This window comes from Trichomycterus rosablanca, chromosome 15, assembly GCF_030014385.1.
Source record: "Trichomycterus rosablanca isolate fTriRos1 chromosome 15, fTriRos1.hap1, whole genome shotgun sequence".
In the NCBI taxonomy this organism is placed as follows: domain Eukaryota; kingdom Metazoa; phylum Chordata; class Actinopteri; order Siluriformes; family Trichomycteridae; genus Trichomycterus; species Trichomycterus rosablanca.
The window spans coordinates 14,540,878-14,563,797 of record NC_086002.1 but is presented as its reverse complement, the minus strand read 5'-3'; the positions used below and the strand labels follow the sequence as shown (position 1 = coordinate 14,563,797).

At 41.3% G+C, this 22,920-nt stretch overlaps 1 protein-coding gene across 1 annotated transcript in view; it reads left to right on the top strand.

The window, feature by feature from the left end:
* Positions 1–328: 328 nt before the first annotated feature.
* LOC134329321 (uncharacterized) overlaps positions 329–22,920 on the top strand; it is a 43,761-nt gene continuing 21,169 nt past the window's right edge. The window contains exons 1-12 of the mRNA XM_063010548.1: positions 329–583; positions 4,055–4,155; positions 8,002–8,071; positions 11,080–11,210; positions 12,776–12,864; positions 14,150–14,249; positions 15,146–15,189; positions 17,450–17,527; positions 17,619–17,815; positions 20,538–20,602; positions 22,513–22,619; positions 22,719–22,821. Coding sequence (XP_062866618.1) covers positions 367–583; positions 4,055–4,155; positions 8,002–8,071; positions 11,080–11,210; positions 12,776–12,864; positions 14,150–14,249; positions 15,146–15,189; positions 17,450–17,527; positions 17,619–17,815; positions 20,538–20,602; positions 22,513–22,619; positions 22,719–22,821 — 1,302 coding nt within the window. The 5' untranslated portion in view covers positions 329–366. The remainder of the gene's footprint in view (positions 584–4,054; positions 4,156–8,001; positions 8,072–11,079; positions 11,211–12,775; positions 12,865–14,149; positions 14,250–15,145; positions 15,190–17,449; positions 17,528–17,618; positions 17,816–20,537; positions 20,603–22,512; positions 22,620–22,718; positions 22,822–22,920) is intronic.

Sequence of the window (22,920 nt, the reverse complement as noted above, 5' to 3'; positions counted from 1 at the left end):
GAATGTTTCTTTACAAGTTAAAAGCAGTGGCAGTTTCCTCAAAACATTTTGTTTTTGAGGGTTACATGTTGTTTAAAAGTGTTTATGTCGACTTTCCAACTTTAATTTGGGTTTGTGTGGACCTGGAGGACGAACATCTATTATTACTCGTAGGCTGTCTGAGAAATCCGCCATCGTTCCCGCCGGTCTTTGCGCGTGCGCGGTTCTCCCGCACAGTGGATGGCGGTGAAGCTTCATAATGTGGTTTTGCGGGGCTGAGAGAAGAAGACCAGTTGTTATTTGACAGTTGGTTCACTGGGTTACAGGTTACTTTCAGAAGGACGTGCTGCTCTGTTCTGCTGGTGTGATATAATAATCCAGAACAATATGCATTTATTCAGCATGAAGCATTTGATCAGCACAGCCAGACTGTGTGTTCAGCAGCAGCGGTGGACTGTGCAGACATGCAGGAGTTACAGTGAGAGGAACTGTGGTCATTCTGTCACTTTCTGCTCTTCACCAAACACCAGACTTTACTCATCACAGAAGAAAACTGTTCGTATTGGATGTGCTTCAGGTTTTTGGGGTGATACCGCCACATCAGGTAATAAACACAAATAAATAAAAGTCATGATAAAGTAACAAATACTCATACTTGAGTAAAAGTACTGATGTCAGTTGCAAAGTTCATTCGTTTATTAATATATACCTTGGGGGGCTGTAGTACGGTGGACCCTTGACTTACGAATTTAAGTGGTTCCGAAGGGCTGTTCTTAGGTCAAAATGTTTATTAGTTAAACCTATTTTTCCCATAAGATATAATGTAAATAGAATTAATCCGTGCCAGACCTCCCAAACCCCCCCTTATCTAACCTTTCTAATGTCTTAAAATGTCATTTTTGTTATAAATACAAGTATATTTCCCCCCTAAATCTTAAATTATAGAATAGACATTACTGTAATAAAACAATAATAAACAACAATACACAGTACTGTACTGTACATGAAAACACACACCACATTTCAGTACAGTACGTGTGCTGTACCATACACCATAATAAATGTCCATTTTATATAAAATGTATCTACCAGAAACAACAATAACTCTCATATTTCTCTATTATTTTCTTCTTTATTTCAATAGTGTTGTATTTTGTAGGTGTAATTGCACGAAAGAAAGAATACTTTACTAAGCCGAATTCCTTCTTCTCTCTCACTCAGTCCCCTCATTTTAATATTGAATTTTACAAAATATAAAGAAAACACCATCTGCTGTCCGAATGTTCACTCACTGTGTGTATATATATATATATACAGTATATATACAGTGTATCACAAAAGTGAGTACACCCCTCACATTTCTGCAAATATTTTATTATATCTTTTCATGGGACAACACTATAGAACTAAAACTTGGATATAACTTAGAGTAGTCAGTGTACAACTTGTATAGCAGTGTAGATTTACTGTCTTCTGAAAATAACTCAACACACAGCCATTAATGTCTAAATAGCTGGCAACATAAGTGAGTACACCCCACAGTGAACATGTCCAAATTGTGCCCAAAGTGTCAATATTTTGTGTGACCACCATTATTATCCAGCACTGCCTTAACCCTCCTGGGCATGGAATTCCCCAGAGCTGCACAGGTTGCTACTGGAATCCTCTTCCACTCCTCCATGATGACATCACGGAGCTGGTGGATGTTAGACACCTTGAACTCCTCCACCTTCCACTTGAGGATGCGCCACAGGTGCTCAATTGGGTTTAGTCCATCACCTTTACCTTCAGCTTCCTCAGCAAGGCAGTTGTCATCTTGGAGGTTGTGTTTGGGGTCGTTATCCTGTTGGAAAACTGCCATGAGGCCCAGTTTTCGAAGGGAGGGGATCATGCTCTGTTTCAGAATGTCACAGTACATGTTGGAATTCATGTTTCCCTCAATGAACTGCAGCTCCCCAGTGCCAGCAACACTCATGCAGCCCAAGACCATGATGCTACCACCACCATGCTTGACTGTAGGCAAGATACAGTTGTCTTGGTACTTCTCACCAGGGTGCCACCACACATGCTGGACACCATCTGAGCCAAACAAGTTTATCTTGGTCTCGTCAGACCACAGGGCATTCCAGTAATCCATGTTCTTGGACTGCTTGTCTTCAGCAAACTGTTTGCGGGCTTTCTTGTGCGTCAGCTTCCTTCTGGGATGACGACCATGCAGACCGAGTTGATGCAGTGTGCGGTGTATGGTCTGAGCACTGACAGGCTGACCTCCCACGTCTTCAACCTCTGCAGCAATGCTGGCAGCACTCATGTGTCTATTTTTTAAAGCCAACCTCTGGATATGACGCCGAACACGTGGACTCAACTTCTTTGGTCGACCCTGGCGAAGCCTGTTCCGAGTGGAACCTGTCCTGGAAAACCACTGTATGACCTTGGCCACCATGCTATAGCTCAGTTTCAGGGTGTTAGCAATCTTCTTATAGCCCAGGCCATCTTTGTGGAGAGCAACAATTCTATTTCTCACATCCTCAGAGAGTTCTTTGCCATGAGGTGCCATGTTGAATATCCAGTGGCCAGTATGAGAGAATTGTACCCAAAACACCAAATTTAACAGCCCTGCTCCCCATTTACACCTGGGACCTTGACACATGACACCAGGGAGGGACAACGACACATTTGGGCACAATTTGGACATGTTCACTGTGGGGTGTACTCACTTATGTTGCCAGCTATTTAGACATTAATGGCTGTGAGTTGAGTTATTTTCAGAAGACAGTAAATCTACACTGCTATACAAGCTGTACACTGACTACTCTAAGTTATATCCAAGTTTCATGTCTATAGTGTTGTCCCATGAAAAGATATAATGAAATATTTGCAGAAATGTGAGGGGTGTACTCACTTTTGTGATACACTGTATATATATATATATATATATATATAGAGAGAGAGAGAGAGAGAGAGAGAGAGAGAGAGAGAGAGAGAGAGAGAGAGAGAGAGAGAGAGAGAGACGTCACGTGTTTCGCAAATTTCTGTCCGTAATCCAAAATTTGTTCGTACCTTAAGTTGAAACAGATCATTCGTAACCCGAAATGTTCGTATGGTAAACCGTTCGTAACTCAAGGGTCTACTGTATCTCCAGTTAACTGACTGCATGTCTTTGAACTGTGGGAGAAAACCAGAGCACCCGGAGGAAACCCACACGGACGCTTTACCTGGGAATCAAACCCAGGACCTTCTTGCTGTGAGGCGACAGATGTTGCAAAATTACTTTGTAATAATTATAATAGGCCGCTCAGGTGGCGCAGCGGTAAAATACGCCGGCACACCAGAGCTGGGATTTCTAATACATCGGATCGAATCTCAGCTCTGCCATCCGGCTGAGCTGGCGGCTATATGAACAACGTTTGGCTGTTGTTCATACAGGGTAGAGAGCCGGATAGAGACCTCATAACTGATGCAATTACGACCTCTGCTGGCTGATTGACGGCGTCTGCACAGAGTAGAGGAATAATGCTGATCAGGGTGTGGCTCTCCGTGCACAGGACTGATTCGCATATGAACTCGCCTCGTGCAGGTAAAAAAAATGCAGTCGGCTACTGCTCACATGTCGGAGGGGACGTGTGTCAGTTCACTCTCCTCAGTCAGGGGCGGGAAGTCACCAGTCGAGAGGAAACATAGCGCAATTGGGTAAAAATCGGACGCGCTAAAATCGGGAGAAAAGTGGAGAAAATGCATTTAAAATATGTAATAATTATAATAGTAACAATAATATAAAGCAGAATGTATTCTTATTATTTAAACAATAAACTTCCACTTCATATTAATACTCATGGTTTTGGAATAGTATGTCAAACAAGCTCAATGTTCACGTGTCCAGATTTTATGCTAATTGGCAACCAAAGGTAAAGTTGTGTTAAAGGGTGTTTACATCTTTTTTTCTACATAATTTGACTTTGATTACTCTTGTAATGCTTTTACAATTAAGCCAGTCAGCTACAAGAAACATCATCTGGGCAAAACGTACCATATTGATGTTGTACATTATTTTGTTGTTTTTCATCCTCTCCTACAGTCCCCCAACTCATCCACGGAGGGAAGCTGAACTTTCTCGTGTTTGATTATCTCTCAGAAATCACCATGTCCCTGCTCACAGCTGCCAAAGCCAAGATGCCTGTAAGTGTTTCTACTTTCTTACTAACGTTCCCTGGTAAATTTGTTTGTTTGTTTATTAGGATTTTAACGTCATGTTTTACACTCTTTGGTTACATCCATGACAGACACACGGTAGTTACTCGTTACACAAGGTTCATCACTTCTCTTATATCGAACACAGTCATGGACAATTTTGTATCTCCAATTCACCTCACTTGCATGTTTTTGGACTGTGGGAGGAAACCGGAGCACCCGGAGTAAACCCACGCAGGCACAGGGAGAATATGCAAACTCCACACAGAAAGGACCCGGACCGCCCCACCTGGGGATCGAACCCAGGACCTTCTTGCTGTGAGGCGACAGTGCTACCCACTTAGCCACCGTGCCGCCCTCCCTGGTAAATAACAACAAAACTAATTAGCTGCTAGATAGCACATTTGGAATTAAAATATGTAATTGGTGTCTGCCTACTGTAGATACCTTTCTGACTTCCATGTCATTTGTGTCTGGTGGTGATGACCAGCAGTGCATTTATCTGAAAATAAAACCTTCATGGCTAACTTGGCTATTTACAAGAATACCATTACTATGTCAGTGTTTCTTAGACTTATTGGATTTTAAACTATTTTATTGTGGACTATTTAATATTTAATCTATATTTAATCTTATACTGATGAATCAAAAACCACAGAGCAAGTAACAGCAGCAGTAACCACAAACCAATATTCAAGAACAGAAAAATTACCACAACCAAGTTCTATATTCACTGCGGAAGCCCACGCCATAATAATGGCGTAAGAAAATGATAATATGTACTGGCATCAATAAATAAATACATTAAGGAAAAATGGCAAACTGAGTGGGACACACAGACAACAAACAAACTACATGAGATGCATCCAGATATAAGCAATAAGTCAAGAATACACCAAGGAAGACAAGTGGACCAAGTTATATACACAAGATGTAGAATAGGTCATGCAAAAATCACTCACCAGTGGCGGCTCCTGCCAGATCTCTCAGGGGGGCAATTGTTGCGATGATGGCCAAGATGACCTGTTCAATGGGTAAATTAAAGCTTAAATAATTAACATCTTAAGTCATCTGTCAGTTTGCCCTCACAAATAACTTTGAACATGGAGAGAGACCAGCTTTACCATTAATCATAAAATTAAGTAAAGTCTTCACACTAACAATTTCATTCAGTCTTTATCAGATAGCATTTTATTTTAGGTGCAGCAGATCCAGAATAAAGATTGGCATCGGGGCTGATGTGCAATGAATAAAGAAGTACAATTAAACAATTGGGGAGATACAATAAGTGCAATCACAATTCACAATTTAAAAATTACATTACTTACTTGTAATTTACTTGTAACTTATATGATTTTCCCCCCTTTGTAGATACTTGATGTTTAAATTTGGTCTGGGTGGCCCTAATTCTTAAGTTGCTAATTTATCCTGATTACACGATGGAGTTGTTCCGAACTGAGGTAATGGTAGTAATGGTGACGAGATCGCGACACCAGGTTACGTGTGACGCAAGCACGTAAGTGCGAGCCCTCCCGGAACTCATTCAGATTGTATTGCAGCGCCTGCGGTTTGAAAAAAAAGAGCCTTAACATGAGAGTCTATGAGAGCAATCTGGGGCGATTTTCAGTTAGACTGAAGTCGCCCCAAAAGGGGCGGTACTGTACGGAACACAACTCGACGCTGATTGGACTACGATATTCCGAGGCAAGACAGACTCCAGAACAGTCACAGCTGTGATAGAAAAATTTCTTCCCTTTCGCCCTTTGGTGGTCCGTCGCCCGATCACCCTAAGGAACGAGCCGCCCCTGTCACTCACCAATACTTAATAAAAGGAGACAATCCCCCAACATGTGAAAGATGCCAAACATGGCTCACAATAAAACATATTCTAATCGAATGCCCCAAATACACCAGAGAGAGACCTGGAACTGTTAAAGAAACCCTCAACCAAGAAAACACAAGAACAATCCTGAACTTCCTGGCAGAAACAAAAATGAAAACAAAAATATAAATGGACAGATAGAAACAAGAAAAAATTATTTAAACATAGCACCCATCATGCCATAAATAACACAATCAAGTGTATAAAGTGGCATAAAAAATCTAATAAATAAACTATATTTAATCTATATGTAATTTGTACCATTCACTGTATACTTGGAACTGTACTTTCATTCATTCAATTTTCACTTCAATTTTTCTTCAACATTAATAACTGCACTGTAGTTAAGCAATATATCAGTATCTATCTATCTATCCATCCATCCATCCATCCAGCCATTGATCCATCCATTATCAGACTTGATTAAAATCTCCTGGTACTTTATGTAGCCCATAATAGCTTGTATCCTAGCAAGACACTCAGGGCATTTGTAGTAAAAGCAGCCCCTAAACATTATACATCCTACTCCATATTTTAGGCCAAATCCATCTTAAATTTGTTTTTTCTTATCTGACCAAGAAATTGGGTCTCAGTAGCATCTAGCAAACTCACGGACCGGTGGGGGCGGGGGGATTTAAAATAGAATAACTATAGAATGGAAAATCAGTATGAATGCTAAGCTTTTTTCGCTGCAACGAGACGCTGCTCCCACCTAGTGGTGATTGGGGACAATAACACTCGAAAAGTATTGAAAATTTAATTGCTCTTGTAGCGATCTCTAATTATTTATTCTTTCTGTGCGGCCCGGTAATAAATGACCCACGGACCCAAATGTTTGGAGACCTTTTAACCCCAAATGTTACAGACTAATGTAAATTTCAAATAATGATCTTTGGAGAATTGTATTTAGTCAGGGTGTCAGAGTAGGGCAAAATACACTAACATTCACTAACCACTTTTTGTTTTTGTTTTTAATATGCTGTCAGTGCATCCAGTTGGTTCAATGTCAGATTTCCACACATAACATCTTTATACTTTGTGCTGAGCCAGACCTTCATGTTTATCAGTGCCTGAGCTCAGAAATGCTTTATTGATTGAGCAAAGTTTCTTAGACAAACTGCAAAAACGTGTGGACAGCGTTTCAATCGAATGTCATCTATACATCAACATTTAATGCCACTGGTTTTAAAATATGCTGGCCATAAAGTTAATGCTGATGTGTCCACAAACTGCTGTTCCTCATACTATTGTTTTCACAATCAAAACAAAGACGGTCTGTTGTTTTGCTTCTTTTTATTGTAAATGCAGACGAATTTGGTACCATTTGTCAGAACTGGTGCAGAATTGATGACATGTTGAACGACTTTCTAATGAATAACAACTGCGATTGTGAGCCAGGCTTTTACGACCATCAGTTTGTGCACAAATTTTCACAGACGCTCTCTGCCTGGAGGCTGTTTTAGCCACAAAGAGGTTGCTAACTCCATATTAATGCTTATGGTTTTAAAATAGGTTTCACTGGGAAGAACACTGACTGTGAGACCGGAATACCCTGGACAGGGAGCCAATTCTCCCCTTCCCCAGATCTTGCCATTCATGTCTGTGTAGATGCTCGGCTGGTTGATGGCGTCCTTGAGGTTCTTTCTCGGATCTTAGCAGTGGTAGGCTGGCATAATGGAGTGCAGCCACACAAGTACCCACTACTACTAATACTAATAATAATGTTAGATCAATAGTTACAAAGCCCAGTTTGTGGTATGTAAGCCCACATTGTAAGTATGTGCAATATAGTGCAAACTGACCCCAAATCCTTCAGATTGACAATAGAATCAGGGCCCCTGATAGCATTTGGTCAGCCTCATTATCTGTGTTTTCGTTTATGCAGTTTTGTCACAGTACATATAAAGTTTTGGCCGTTCAGCTGACCGTGTTCTTGATTCCGTCTCTTTCAGAATATGGGATACGCTCCTGATTTCGTCCTTGCTGCCATTACTCCTTTTATTAAGGACATCAGCCAAAAAGGTAACAATAATAATAATAGAATTTAATTTATAAGCGAATTTCAGAATATCCAAAGACACTGTACAATTCAAGTAAAATTAAAACAAGTTTCCAACCAATAATGTACAGTGAAATATACAGTATATACAACGATACAAACTACACAAAAACAGCAAAGCAAACCAAAGAAAACAAGAAAGGAAAGAGAAAAAGAAAACTTAAAGATTAAGTGATCAAGAATAAAAATACACATTTAAAATCAGTAACTACAAACTTGGAAACACAGTCCTAAAAAGATAAGTTTTTAAACGCTTCTTAAAAGTAGACAGTGACGAACACATGCAGAGGTACAGTGGCAATGAGTTCCATAATTTAGGACCAGCAACACTGGTCTGGAGTGATTGTGAAGGATAGTATCGAGTAAGTAGAGCAGAAAGGTAATCGGGGGCCAGACCATGTAAAGATTCATATACCAAGAGAAGTGCAGTAGACCCCTGACTTACGAATTTAATTGGTTCCGAAGGGCTGTTCTTAAGTCAAAATGTTTGTTAGTTAAACCTATTTTTCCCCAAAATAAATCATGTAAATAGAATTAATCTGTGTCAGGCCTCCCAAACCACCCCCTTACCTAACCTTTCTAATGTCTAAATGGTATATATATTTTCCCTTAATCTTAAATTATAGGATATACATTACTGTAATAAACAACAATACACAGTAGTACTGTACATAAAATAACACACATCACATTTCACTACAGTACATGTGCTTTACCGTACACCATAATACAATGTATCTACCAGAAACAACAATAACTCTCATATTTCTCTATTGTTTCCTTCTTTATTTTAATAGTGTTGTATTTTGTAGGTGTAATTGCACGAAAGAAAGAATACTTTACTGAGCCGAATTCCTTCTTCTCTCTCACTCACTGTCCCCGCTGTCTGATACACAGTGACAGCTACTGGCAGGAGTAATTATACAACAACAAATAGCATTAGCATTAGTTTTATTTTCTCACCACTACACTTTCTCTACTACACTTCTTTGAGGCCATTTTAATATAGAATTTTACAAATTATAAAGAAAACACCGGAAAAACACCGTCCGCTGTCCGAATGTTCGCTCACTGTATATATACTGTATATATATATAGAGAGAGAGAGAGAGAGAGAGAGAGATGGTCGGAGTGAACGTGTTCGTGACGTCGTGTGTTTCGCGAATTTCGGTTCATAATATGCAATTTGTTTGTACGTTAAGTTGAAAAAGATCATTCGTAACCCAAAATGTTCGTAAGGTAACCCGTTCGTAACTCAAGGGTCTACTGTATTGTGTACTGTATGCAGTATTGAACTGGGAGCCAATGGAGATTTTTCAGCTTGGTAGTTATGTGTTCCCAGGATTTAGTGTAGGTAAGAACTCTCGCCGCTGAGTTCTGGACATACTGGAGTTTCTTTAAACTGCTCGAAGGGAGCCCAACCAGTACAGAGTTGCAATAATCCAATCTAGATGTAATAAAGGCATGTATAAGGGTTTCAGCCACAGAGTCGGAGTGCATGGTCCAGAGGAATGTGTTTGATTTTTAGAAATTAAAGAAACTAAGAAAATACCCAAAGAAAAATAAAAGGTTTTAGCCAGACTGCAATTTTCTGCAATTTTCTCATTTACTTTAAACCCTTAAAGTTAATTATAAATGAAATGTGATGTCATTTGGAAGGTTGTAGCCTAGTGGGTAGAGCTTGGGGCTATCAGTTTGAAGTTTGTGGGTTTGAATCCTAGCTCTGCTTTGGGCCCTTGAGCAAGGCTCTTAACCCTGTCTGCTCCAGGGGCGCTGTACAATGGCTGACCCTGTGCTCTGACCCCAGCTTCCAAACAAGCTAGAATTTGTGGAAAATGTGTACATGTGTATGTATATATGACAAATAAAAGCATTCGTTCAGTCATTCATTTACCATTGCTTGTTCCATAATAAACTTCTAAACTTATCAGGTTTATGGTGCCACAATCTAAAATTTAAAGCGTTATTATCGATAAGGTTCTAAGCTGTAAAGGGGCAGATCACGCCTCGTCACTGAACCCTGTGCATGCAGAAATTGCAAATAACCCAATATGCAGGATGCTTAACCAAGGTCAAAAATACTGTGACTAAAAAGCCACAAACAGTAAGGGGTGGAAAGGAAATGAAGCTGTGACCAAAATACAGAAACAAATGAAAGGGGATGGCACTACACCCCACTAACTGCTGCAGGTCACTCTCAGCATGGGTCCAAATGTGGGCTCCACTTCAGAAAAGGAAAGCTCAGTCATCCAGGGCAGTACCGGGGCAGCTCATTCATCCAGGGCACTACCGAGGCATCTCAATCATCCAGGGTGGTACTGGGGCATCTCAATCATCCAGGGTGGTACTGGGGCAGCTCAATCATCCAGGGCGGTTCCCTCATGACAACACCAGCTGCGTTCCCTGAAAGAAACAAAGTACTCTTGCATCATATAGCAACAGAAAACCAGTGGATGAGACCAAACCAGTTTCAAGAGGTTGCTGTGAGGAAGAAACCGTTATATATAAAAACGCTCCCACCTGGAGCGGATTAAAACTCAATGAGGCGCAGATGTCTGTCAGGAACCAACACGTAAATCATCATGCCAATCTCCACGGCTGGTGGGCTTTATAAACAAGCATGGTTATTAAAAGGCATTTTGACCTTATAATTCTACTGTACTAAATTGCAATTTAGATATATCCAGTCCTTCTATGAACTGTAACAACGTTCCGCTGTAAACGCACACTTCTGCCAACACACTTCCGCCAAGCTGTGTCAGCCTTCTTTGCATCAACCCAGCAGTGGATTACAAAAGATCCTAGCGCATCCAAAGGATCTTCCTGTGCTGTCTTTATTCCACTCTGGTCTTTCTGATGAGCATTGACCTGGTCAGTGGATTAGTGTTCGAGTGCTGCACCACCCAAACACCCTAGTCTTTGAAATTTACACTGGATTCCTGATCAGTGTCATTTTTGGTGTTGTGTGCAGGTATTCGCGTGGTAAGTAATGCCGGTGGCGTGAATCCTCTCGCCTGCGCCGCTGCTATACAGGAAGTAGTGCAGAAGGCTGGGCTCAATTTAAAGATTGCGGTGGTAACTGGTGATGACCTAATGCCACAGGTGAGGAACGTATAATGTGTGTTTAATGCGTTAACAGTGTTTTGTAAAATATCATGAAATGGTTGAATGGGGCGGCATGGTGGCTCGGTGGGTAGCACTGTCGCCTCACAGCAAGAAGGTCCTGGGTTTCTGTGTGGAGTTTGCATGTTCTCCCCGTGTCTGCATGGGTTTCTTCTGGGAGCTCCGGTTTCCTCCCACAGTCCAAAGACATGCAAGTGAGGTGAATTGGAGATGCAAAATTGTCCATGACTGTGTTTGATATTAAACTTGTGAACTGATGAATCTTGTGTAATGAGTAGCTACCTGTTCTGTCATGAATGTAACCAAAGTGTGTAAAACATGACGTTAAAATCCTAATAAAATAAATAAATAAATAAAATAGCAGATGCAGTCAAACTAGCCGTATTGTAGGCACATAATCACCATATTTGTACAACCCCAAATCAGAAAATCTGAGTTCCTTACATTTACTTTTATTTGATTGCAGACAGGATGAACCTGAGATATTTCATGTTTTATCTGCTCAACTTCATTTCATTTATTAAGAAACATCCATTCCTGCATTTCAGACCTGCAACACATTTCAAAAAAGTTGGGACAGTAAAGTATTTACTACTTTGTAATGTTGCCATTCCTTTTCACCACACTTAAAAGACGTTTTGGCACCGAGGAGACCAAGTGATTTAGTGTTTCAGCTTTTATTTTGTCTCATTCTTCCTGCAAACACGTTGCTGATAACAGTCTGGATGGTCCTGTTTGTCTTTTGTCTTTTTGAGTACACAACGTCCTTTTTTTCCAAAAAAGACCTGGAATGCTGATTTCGGGTCTTTTCAGAGGGCGAAATATGCAAATCCCATCCAATCTTTCTTTGAGGTAGATTGTTTTTAAACATTTCAATAATTTTCTCAGGCACTTGTTGACAAACTGGAGATCCTCTGATCATCTTTGCTCATCAGAGACTCAGCCTTTCCTGGTGCTGCTTTTGTACCAAACCATGATTACAATCACCTGTTTGGAATCACATCATTATTTAGTTTTTTCACCTCATCACTAGCCCTAAATTGCCCTCATCCCAATTTCTTTTAGAATGTGTTGCAGGCCTGAAATGCAGGAATGGATGTTTATTCATAAATGAAATGAAGTTGACCAGATAAATCATGAAATATATCAGGTTCATCCTGTCTGCAATCAAATAAAAGTCAAAGTAAATGTAAGAAACTCTGTTTTTCTGATTTGGGGTTGTATATTGTTTAAACGCTACTGCAAACACCCACAGGGGGGCATCAGAAACAATTTGGCTTACTCGTATCCACGAAGAGCCACAGTGGCTTTACATTTTCATACCAACCATACAGGGACTTTAGCCGATTCCACCTATAACGTTTTACACATTACGACTAACTGATTAAGCAAATGGAACTAGGTTTAGCCTGGTTTGTATAAAAACATGCAGCTCTTTTATGGATAAGAGTTTGTACCATTGAATAAATTGTGTATAATAAATGTCAAAAAACGATAATCTCAGAAGTAGCAGATCATTTTTATGGTTTGTTTCTTTACTGTAGAAAGACTCTCTAAATATGCTGAAGATGTCTGATGGAGAAGAAAAGAAATCACTTCCCAAGACCGTCCATAGTATGAACGCATATCTAGGGTGAGATTTGTTAATCAGTAAACAGTTCATTAAAATGAATTCAAATTTACAGCACAGTTGTTCTTATTACTTACAGATGAATCACTTAAAGCATGTGATTCATCTGTACTAAGAATTCTCTGTTTGTATGGATGAATGTCTGCTACAAATGAAAACTTTCAGGCGCTCTACCTTCCCCCAAACCATGCTGCAGACACTCGACCCTGGAATGCCCTTCCCCCACATGTTCATGCTTTCTGGGAAACTCCTTACAGATCCAGGCTCAACACTGTACCCCTAAACCCCCCATTCATTTCTTTCCCCTTCTCATGTTTTCAGCTTTTTTGAGTGAGTTTTAGGTTTTGCTTTAGTGCTTGTTTGTAGTTTTATGGTCTTATTGTTGTTACTACTACAACTAATTACATACATGTTGACTTTTAACATTTAGAGAAAGTTTGCAACCCAAGGCTATATCCATATCATAATTTATTATTGATTTTTAAATGCATATCCACATTTTAGGGAAAAAAGGGCTGGGACATTTTGCAGCATGTAATAAAAGTCTGATTTGTTCATCTTTTTTAATCAAAATGTTATTTTTGACTGACAAACTTGATTGTATCTTGTAAGCGTAACCGAATTTTCTGTTAAATCCTTCATTTAATAGTAAATAATAAAAAATATTACAAAGAACTAAACATAGCGCCCAAGTGGCTCAGCGGGATATTCCGCTAGCACTTCAGCGCAGAGATTCTGAGCTCCTCGGTTCGAAACTCGGCCTTGCCACCGGCAGGCGACGTTGGCAGTGTGTGCTGCACTAGGCGGGAGGACCGGACTATGTGGGTGGGGTTTTCAAACGCTGTGTAAGGACCCTGATTGGCAGATAGAGGGGCGCCTGTGCAGAGTGCATAGGTGAAAGAGGGTTCCGCAAAGGGCTGCGTGCGGGTCGGAGGGTGCGTGAGCAGCAATACACCCACCTCAACTGCAATCAAGGATCCCCCAGCAGCGGAAGACAAATTGACTATGCTAAATTGGAAAAAAATGGGAAAATGCATAAATAAAATATAAAAAAAAAAAAGAACTAACCATAATGCAGATTGTGCCATAAATGACACACTCATGTGTATAAAGTGTATAACTCAAATAAATAAATAATCTCTTTAGACCCTGTGTGTTTGTCATTTTAAATGGTGCCTTAATTTCCCCAGGCTTGAAGTGACACATTTAACATGTATCCTAAACTGAAAATAGTCACCTGCGTGTTACTGACGCCTGCTGTTCTCATCCGAGTCTCTGCTTTTTACAGCGCCATTCCTATTAAACGATGCTTGGACCTCGGGGCAGATATTGTAGTGACCGGGCGTTGCGTTGACAGTGCAGTGGTACTCGGACCCTTAATGCATTCAGTACGGTTTGTTGTTGTCCCATCTTGCTTTCACATCACCCATTGCATTGAATCCAAAAACAGTTGTACCTCATCACTTTTATAATTCCACAATTTACTTCTGGACAGTAGAAATGACGTCTGTAATTATTATGTATAATTAAAAACAGCATTTAAAGTATGTACTCTGTATGGTTAAAAGTATGTGGACATCTGAATATGAGCTTGCGGTATATCATTTCCAAAACCATGGGCATTAAATGACTCTTCATACACAATACAGGTCTGTGTGAGACTGAACGACTTGTGTCGTAATAGTCTGCAGCTTTCCTCTCCTAGAACAGGGTTGGTGCAAGTGGGCAGGGGAACTAATATAAAGAGGGAATTGGAAATGACTAGATTGGGTTGAAATATGGAAAAAAAGGGCAAAAGTAAATGACCAAAAAGAGCATGTGTGAGGTCAGGCACTGAGGACAATACGATTCCCAATAAAACTCTCAAAGCTATTTAATAAGGAGTTAATGTCAGAGAAAAGTGACTTACAGTACAGTGACAGTTTATTGTCTAAGAAATTGAGGGTTATCGGCCTTGCTCAAGGGCAACATGGCAGTGGTGGGGCTTGAACCAGCAATCTTTGGATTACTAGTTCAGTACCTTAACCGCTAGGCCACAACTGTCCTACACCAAACACATCAAGACGTGTCTTTATGGACCTTGCATGGTGCACAAGGTTGCAGTAATGCTGGAAGGGGCTGGAAGTTAGAATCATATATCTTATTTTATACTCCTGTTAGCAATGTGTGTAGCTAAAACATCTAAACTTAACAGGTTAAAAAGAGTGTCCACATACTTTCAGCCATATAATGTCTCAGTAGATTCAGTGCTTGATCTATATTTTATGTGGTTGTGTTTTAACAGTTTGGATGGGAGCAGAATAACTATGACCTCTTGGCTGCTGGAAGGTACTATTATAGTAAGCTGGGATTTTATTGAGACACACAGCTGGTTGTGAAATGCTTGGAAGAATATCAAGTCGAGTTTAGGACAGAAGTGCTTTGAGGCTGCAGGAGGAGTTTAGTACCAATTTTAATAATCAGTCTCAGTAACTGTTTGAAAGACATTGTGCCAAGGAACTTGGTACAGATTACAAACAGAGGCAAGAATAGAAAGAATAGAAAAAGAGCAAATAAGATAAATCAGGGCATAAATGTAATCCAAAAATGTAGAGTTTTACGCAATGTGGTTACATTCATGACAGGAACGATAGTTACTCGTTACACAAGATTCATCAGTTCACAAGTTTAATGTCAAACACAGTCATGGACAATGTTGTATCTCCAGTTCACCTCACTTGCATGTCTTTGGATTGTGGGAGGAAACCGGAGCTCCCAGAGTAAACCCACGCACACACGGGGAGAACATGCAAACTCCACACAGAAGGACCCGGGCCTCTCTACCTGGGGATTGAACCCAGGACCTTCTTGCTGTGAGGTGACAGTGCTACCCACTGAGCCCCCGTGCCCCCCTAAATTCGATTCAAATTCAAATGGGCAGTGCCTGCAAGAGACTATTGGCCTGGTTAGTAGTCTGCTGAGTAGGAAAATACCAGACTAAAAAGGGGGTGGGGTCTTCAATGTTGTGTGAGAACCCTGGTTTGTACAACCCCAAATCAGAAAAAGTTGGGACAGCATGGAAAATGCAAATAATAACAAAACACAGAGTTTCTTACATTTACTTTGACTTTTATTTCATTGCAGACAGGATGAATCTGACTGTATCAACAGTGTCAACTTAATTTCATTTATTAATATACATCCATTCCTGTATTTCAGGCCTGCAACACATTCCAAAAAATGTCGGGACAGTAAAGCATTTACCACTTTGTAATGTTGCCATTCCTTTTCACCACACTTAGAAGACGTTTTTGGCACCGAGGAGACCAAGTGATTTAGTGTTTCAGCTTTTATTTTGTCTCATTCTTCCTGCAAACACGTCTTAAGATGTGCAACAGTACGGGGTCGTCATTGTCACATTTTTCATTTCAAAATTCTCCACACTTTCTCTATTGGGGACAGGTCAGGACTGCAGGCAGGCCAGTCTAGTACCCGTACCCTCTTCTTCCACAGCCATGCCTTTGTAAAGTGTGCGGCATGTGGTTTTTGCATTGTCTTGTGCCTGGAAAAGATGATGTCTTGAAGGCGTCTTAAGATCTCAATGTACTTTTCTGCATTATTGCTGCCATCACAGAAGTGTTAATGACCTTTGCCAAGGGCACTGACACATCCCCATAACATGACAGACCCTGGCTTTTGAACTTGTTGCTGATAACAGTCTGGATGGTCCTTTTCTTCTTTGGTCCGGAGCGCACTGCATACATTTTTCCAAAAAAGACCTGGAATGCTGATTCATCTTACAACAATACACGTTTCCACTGTGTGATGGTCCATCCTAGATGCCTCCGAGTCCAGAGAAGTCGACGCCACTTTTGGACATGGTTAACATTAGGCTCTTTTTTGCACAGTAAAGTTTTAAGTGGCATTTGTGCATGTAACTCTGTATTGTAGTGCTTGACAAAGGTTTGCCAGAGTAATCCCTCACCCATGTGGTCTTATCAGCTATTGTTCAGCTTAAGCTTGCACCCTTGGCCTTTACACACTGAAATTAATTCCTCTCGATTCCTTGAATTGTTGAATGATAGTATGCAATGTAGAGGGAGAAATTGCCCTAAATAGCCCTAATAAGCCCTAATTTGTCCCCATCCTAACCTTTTTTTGGAATGTGTTGCAGGCCTGAAATTGAGGTATATTTACATTTACATTTACATTTTCAGCATTTAGCAGACGCTTTTATCCAAAGCGACTTACACAATGAGCGAAACACAATGAGCAATTGAGGGTTAAGGGCCTTGCTCAGGGACCCAACAGTGGCAACTTGGTGGTGGCGGGGCTTGAACCGGCAACCTTCTGTTTACTAGTCCAGTACCTTAACCACTGAGCTATCACTGGCCACAGGTATATTAACAAATAAAATAAAGTGAAGCAGGAGCCTGTACAGAAGTTGAGGAACACATAGATCAGTGTGTGACTCTTCGTATGTGAATCCCGGGATTGTGTCAGCTGAATTCTTTACACTTTTAAACTTGAGACTTGTATCTCAGTGGTGGTGGGTTAGCGTATTAGACTTCCGTGGTGCCCAAGTAACACATTTCTGTATCTGTTTCAGTCTTGCAGGCCACTTGATAGAGTGTGGGGCTCAAGCAACTGGTGGAATTTTTACTGACTGGCACAAAGTTCCTGACTGGTAGGATTTTAACTATAAATGCAATATTTGTTTGGTTCTGATTTTCTTTTTAATACTTATTGTGTATTTAGACTTGGTTTATGTTCCACAGGGATAACATCGGTTTCCCAGTGGTTGAATGTTCTGCTGATGGCTCGTTTACTCTGTCCAAACCTCCCAAAACGGGCGGTCTGGTCTCCTTTGGGACTGTGGCAGAACAGTTACTGTATGAAATCGGGGATCCACGCCGTTACCTGCTGCCTGATGTTTCTTGTGACTTCTCACAGGTCACCATCACTGAAGTACCAGGTGAGAAGAAAAACATGGGAGTGGCACTGAACCAATTTAATAATTCCTAATTGTTTTATTGAAGCCTCGGTCAGTCACACAGGCTTCTGTTTTTTAATCTGCCAACATACATTATCTAGCCTAAAGTATGTGGACAGCCCATTTATTTATTGAGTTCAGGTGTTTCAACCAATTGTATGAAGTCTACAGTCTGAGAAAGACCCCGGCCTGTTCCAGCATGACTGTGTCCTTGTGCAGGCCTCAACATGTTTGTTGTGGAGAAATTCAAGTGGCCTTTCACTGACTTACGACCTCTACCCCTGCAGACACTGGCAGTTTCCAATACACAAAACTTCAAACACTAGTGGAAAGTCAACACTGATGTTTACAAAGCCATATAGTTTATAGCTAGCAAGGAGGGGCTACCGTCAATGCCAATGCCCCTGGAAGGGGATGTCCAACAGAGCAGACGGACCCCTCCCACCCCAGTTACAATTTTATAACCTTCTGCCGTCTGGGAGGGGAGACAGTAGCATACGTGGCAGGACTAGTCGGCTCAGACACAGTTTCTTCCCCACTGAACACCACACTACACTGTTAACACCCTGGACTATACACTGGACTTGTTATTATTTACACCTGCACTTCACATGAACTGTCATACATATTTGCAATTTTATACCCATTAAGATTCTACAGATACTTATTTAGTTTTATGTATCTATAATATATTTTATTATCATCATTATTATCAGTAGTAGTAGTAGTAGGACAGTTGGGACAGTGGTAGCCTAGTGGGTCGAGCATTGGACTGACTTTCCCTATGGGATTAATAAAGTTATCTATTTATCTATCTATCTATCAATCAGGAGATTGTGAGTTTGAACCTCGGCTCTGCCATGCAGCCACTGTTGGCTCCTTGAGCAAGACCCTTTACCCTCTTGACTCCAGGGGCACCCTACAATGGTATAGACCTAATACTATATATGTACATACAGGGGTTGGACAAAATAACTGAAACACCTGGTTTTAGACCACAATAATTTATTAGTATGGTGTAGGGCCTCCTTTTGCGGCCAATACAGCGTCAATTCGTCTTGGAAATGACATATACAAGTCCTGCACAGTGGTCAGAGGGATTTTAAGCCATTCTTCTTGCAGGATAGTGGCCAGGTCACTACGTGATGCTGGTGGAGGAAAACGTTTCCTGACTCGCTTCTCCAAAACACCCCAAAGTGGCTCAATAATATTTAGATCTGGTGACTGTGCAGGCCATGGGAGATGTTCAACTTCACTTTCATGTTCATCAAACCAATCTTTCACCAGTCTTGCTGTGTGTATTGGTGCATTGTCATCCTGATACACGGCACCGCCATTGGATGCACATGGTCCTCCAGAATGGTTCGGTAGTCCTTGGCAGTGACGCGCCCATCTAGCACAAGTATTGGGCCAAGGGAATGCCATGATATGGCAGCCCAAACCATCACTGATCCACCCCCATGCTTCACTCTGGGCATGCAACAGTCTGGGTGGTACGCTTCTTTGGGGCTTCTCCACACCGTAACTCTCCCGGATGTGGGGAAAAGAGTAAAGGTGGACTCATCAGAGAACAATACATGTTTCACATTGTCCACAGCCCAAGATTTGCGCTCCTTGCACCATTGAAACCGACGTTTGGCATTGGCACGAGTGACCAAAGGTTTGGCTATAGCAGCCCGGCCGTGTATATTGACCCTGTGGAGCTCCCGACGGACAGTTCTGGTGGAAACAGGAGAGTTGAGGTGCACATTTAATTCTGCCGTGATTTGGGCAGCCGTGGTTTTATGTTTTTTGGATACAATCCGGGTTAGCACCCGAACATCCCTTTCAGACAGCTTCCTCTTGCGTCCACAGTTAATCCTGTTGGATGTGGTTTGTCCTTCTTGGTGGTATGCTGACATTACCCTGGATACCGTGGCTCTTGATACATCACAAAGACTTGCTGTCTTGGTCACAGATGCGCCAGCAAGACGTGCACCAACAATTTGTCCTCTTTTGAACTCTGGTATGTCACCCATAATGTTGTGTGCATTGCAATATTTTGAGCAAAACTGTGCTCTTACCCTGCTAATTGAACCTTCACACTCTGCTCTTACTGGTGCAATGTGCAATTAATGAAGATTGGCCACCAGACTGGTCCAATTTAGCCATGAAACCTACCACACTAAAATGACAGGTGTTTCAGTTATTTTGTCCAACCCCTGTAGTTATAGTTACTACATTATTCACAGATCTATAAGTTGACTGATTGTTTTTATCTAATATGGGATAGTGGTATCTCAGTGGTTAAGGTACAGGACTGGTAATCAGAAATTCGCTGTTTTAAGCCCCACATCTGCTTAATTTATTAAATCAAATAAATTAAATAATTAAGCTACATCTGTCCAAAATAAGCAAACACTGATAATAAGACAATTGGACTATTGCAATGTGTTAGTTGTACTGGTCGCCTTCCAAGTTCAAAATACACTACCAAGTCCTGATTCTGACATTAAAAGCCCTACATATTGTAGCTCTGTTTTATCTTACTGATTTCCTAAAGCAGTGTAGCCCAACTCCAGTCTTTCTGTTAGAATTGTGCTCCTAATGTCATAGCGAATAGCATATGTAATGCATAAATGCACACTGAGGTTAGTTTGACTGTTTGTTTGTGGGACAGGGAATTAAACACAAGTAGCAGTCTAATTTTCCTTTCAAATTTCAGGTGTAGAAGGTGGAGCTGTTAAAGTACGTGGAGCACACGGAGCACAGCCATCGGGTGACTATAAGGTAAGCCTACATTTACATTTTTGGCATTTAGCAGACGCTTTTATCCAAAGCGACTTAAAGTACTATGACAGTATATTGTTCAAACAATTGAGGGTTAGGGGCCTTGCTCAAGGGCCCAACAGTGACAACCTGGCAGTGGAGGGGCTAGAACCAGTGGCCTTTTGATTACTAGTCCAGTACTTTAACCACTAGGCTACAACTACAAGCCTATAATTAAGTATTACTGTTGCATCTAAACGTGCCGCTTACCAGCAAAAAGCGTCCCATGCCTAGTACTAAAGCATGTGAAGTCTAGCATCAAGCATAACATAAATGTACAGTAGCTCAGCGTGTTTGCAAGATGTTACCAGTTAACCCAGGCTTTCATTCATCATGTAGTCAAGATCATTGCTCTAGAGTGGAAATATAAGAAAGATAGGACGAGATGAGCAAAACATTTTCCACATTGCTTAAAATGGGCTATATGGGCACTGGTGAGCTAGTACAACTGTAGTACAACCCGGCACTGCGTCCGCACGAACAAAACTGGGCATGTTTATGGGAAGGAAGGTTGGACAGGGTCTCTTCCAGCTGCTTTAGGGTCACATGGAGCTTAGCGTGGTTTTTGTATACAATACGGCTCTGTGTATGTAGGTTATTGTGCAGGAGGTGGCCAGCGGATTTACAATCAGGGTTGGAGCTCATAATATTATTAGATAATGGAGATAAAAATCCTAAAAAAAGAATGGGCTATACTGCTTAAAAAAATAAGTAAACTAGGTCAGTGGCTGTTTAGGTGGCGCAGCAGTAAAAACACACGCTAGCACACCAGAGCTGGGATTTTGAATGCATCATATCGAATCTCAGCTCTGCTATCCGGCTGGGCTGGGCTGGGCTGGGCTGGGCTGAGCTGAGCTGAGCGACCACATGAACAACGATTGGCCTGTTGTTCATATAGGGGTGGGGTATTAAGCCGGAGAGGGACTTCTAATAACTGATGCACTACAACCTCTGCTGGATGATTGATGGTGCCTGCACAGAGGCAGGGAAAGAGTGCGCATCAGGGTGTGCCTCTCCGTACACAAGGCTGATTTGCATATATGCACTCGCCTAATGTGGGTGACAAAATGCATACGGCTGCTGCCCACGTGTCGGAGGGGGCGTGTGTCAGTTTGCGCTAAAGATCAGGAGAAAAGGGGAGAAAATTCATTTTAAAAATACAAATACATAAATAAATATAAAATTTTGTGTGTGAAAACCGCTGCTAAGCAAGGGAATCGTTACAACACATATAAAAACTCATATAATAGCATTCACATTTCTAGCTATTCTTTATAAAACTGATTTCTTCTCCTTTATTTCTTACTTTTGATAAACACTGCAGAGCTAAACTTACATAGACACCCGTTCCAAAACTACGGTCATGCTGATTTAGAATTGGAACATGCACAACCTCAACCACTCCCCATGTCTCAACCCCTTTGGGCAGGCTTTCCCAGAGTTTTTTTGTGTGTGCTGGAATTTGTACCAGTTCAGTCAGTGGAGCATTTGTGAGGTCAGGCTGGCGGAGAATTCGTGTCTTGCCATTCAATTGACATTCTACTCCATCACAGAACTGTTCCGTGGTTTTGAGACCAGGCCTTTGCGTAGACCTCTGGTGTTCATGCCTACCAAACTTGTCATATCATGTCTTCACGTACCCCGCTTTGTACACAGGGCCGCAGACATGCTGGAACAGGGTCCGAACTGTTGCCACGAAGACATGTAATACATCTGTTGGCAAAAGCTGTAGCTGAAACACCTGAAGTCAGTGATTAGGAGGCGTATTATGAATTTTTCTGCCATGTGGTGTATCTGGAACCATGTCTTATATAGTCAAACAGTAATGTCTGATCACTGCTGTCTTTTAAATGAGCGATTATCTTTTACAGGTCTGCGCTACATATATGGACGGGTTTAGGGCGACAGCGGTTTGTCCTGTAGGTGGCCCAAAAGCTGCGGAAAAAGCCCGAAAGACAGCAGAAAGCATAATTAAAAGGTTTGCATGTGTTTGCATAATTAGGCTGTAACATCAGAACGTTTTCCGTCATTGGCAGACATTTTTCTGAAGTAAACATTTGTGAAATCTTGCTTCTAGAACCAGGCGTATTTTCAAACACTTGGGTTTGGAGGATTTCACCGGCGTCAACATTCAGGTTCTGGGTGCTGAGGACACATATGGACCACATGCCGTCAACACTGTAGGTTTCTTTCTGCACAACACACTTGTTTTATACAATAGTAAAAAACTTCCAGCGAAGGAACAGAAACACTTTGTGCCTGATCCTGGTAAATCTCTG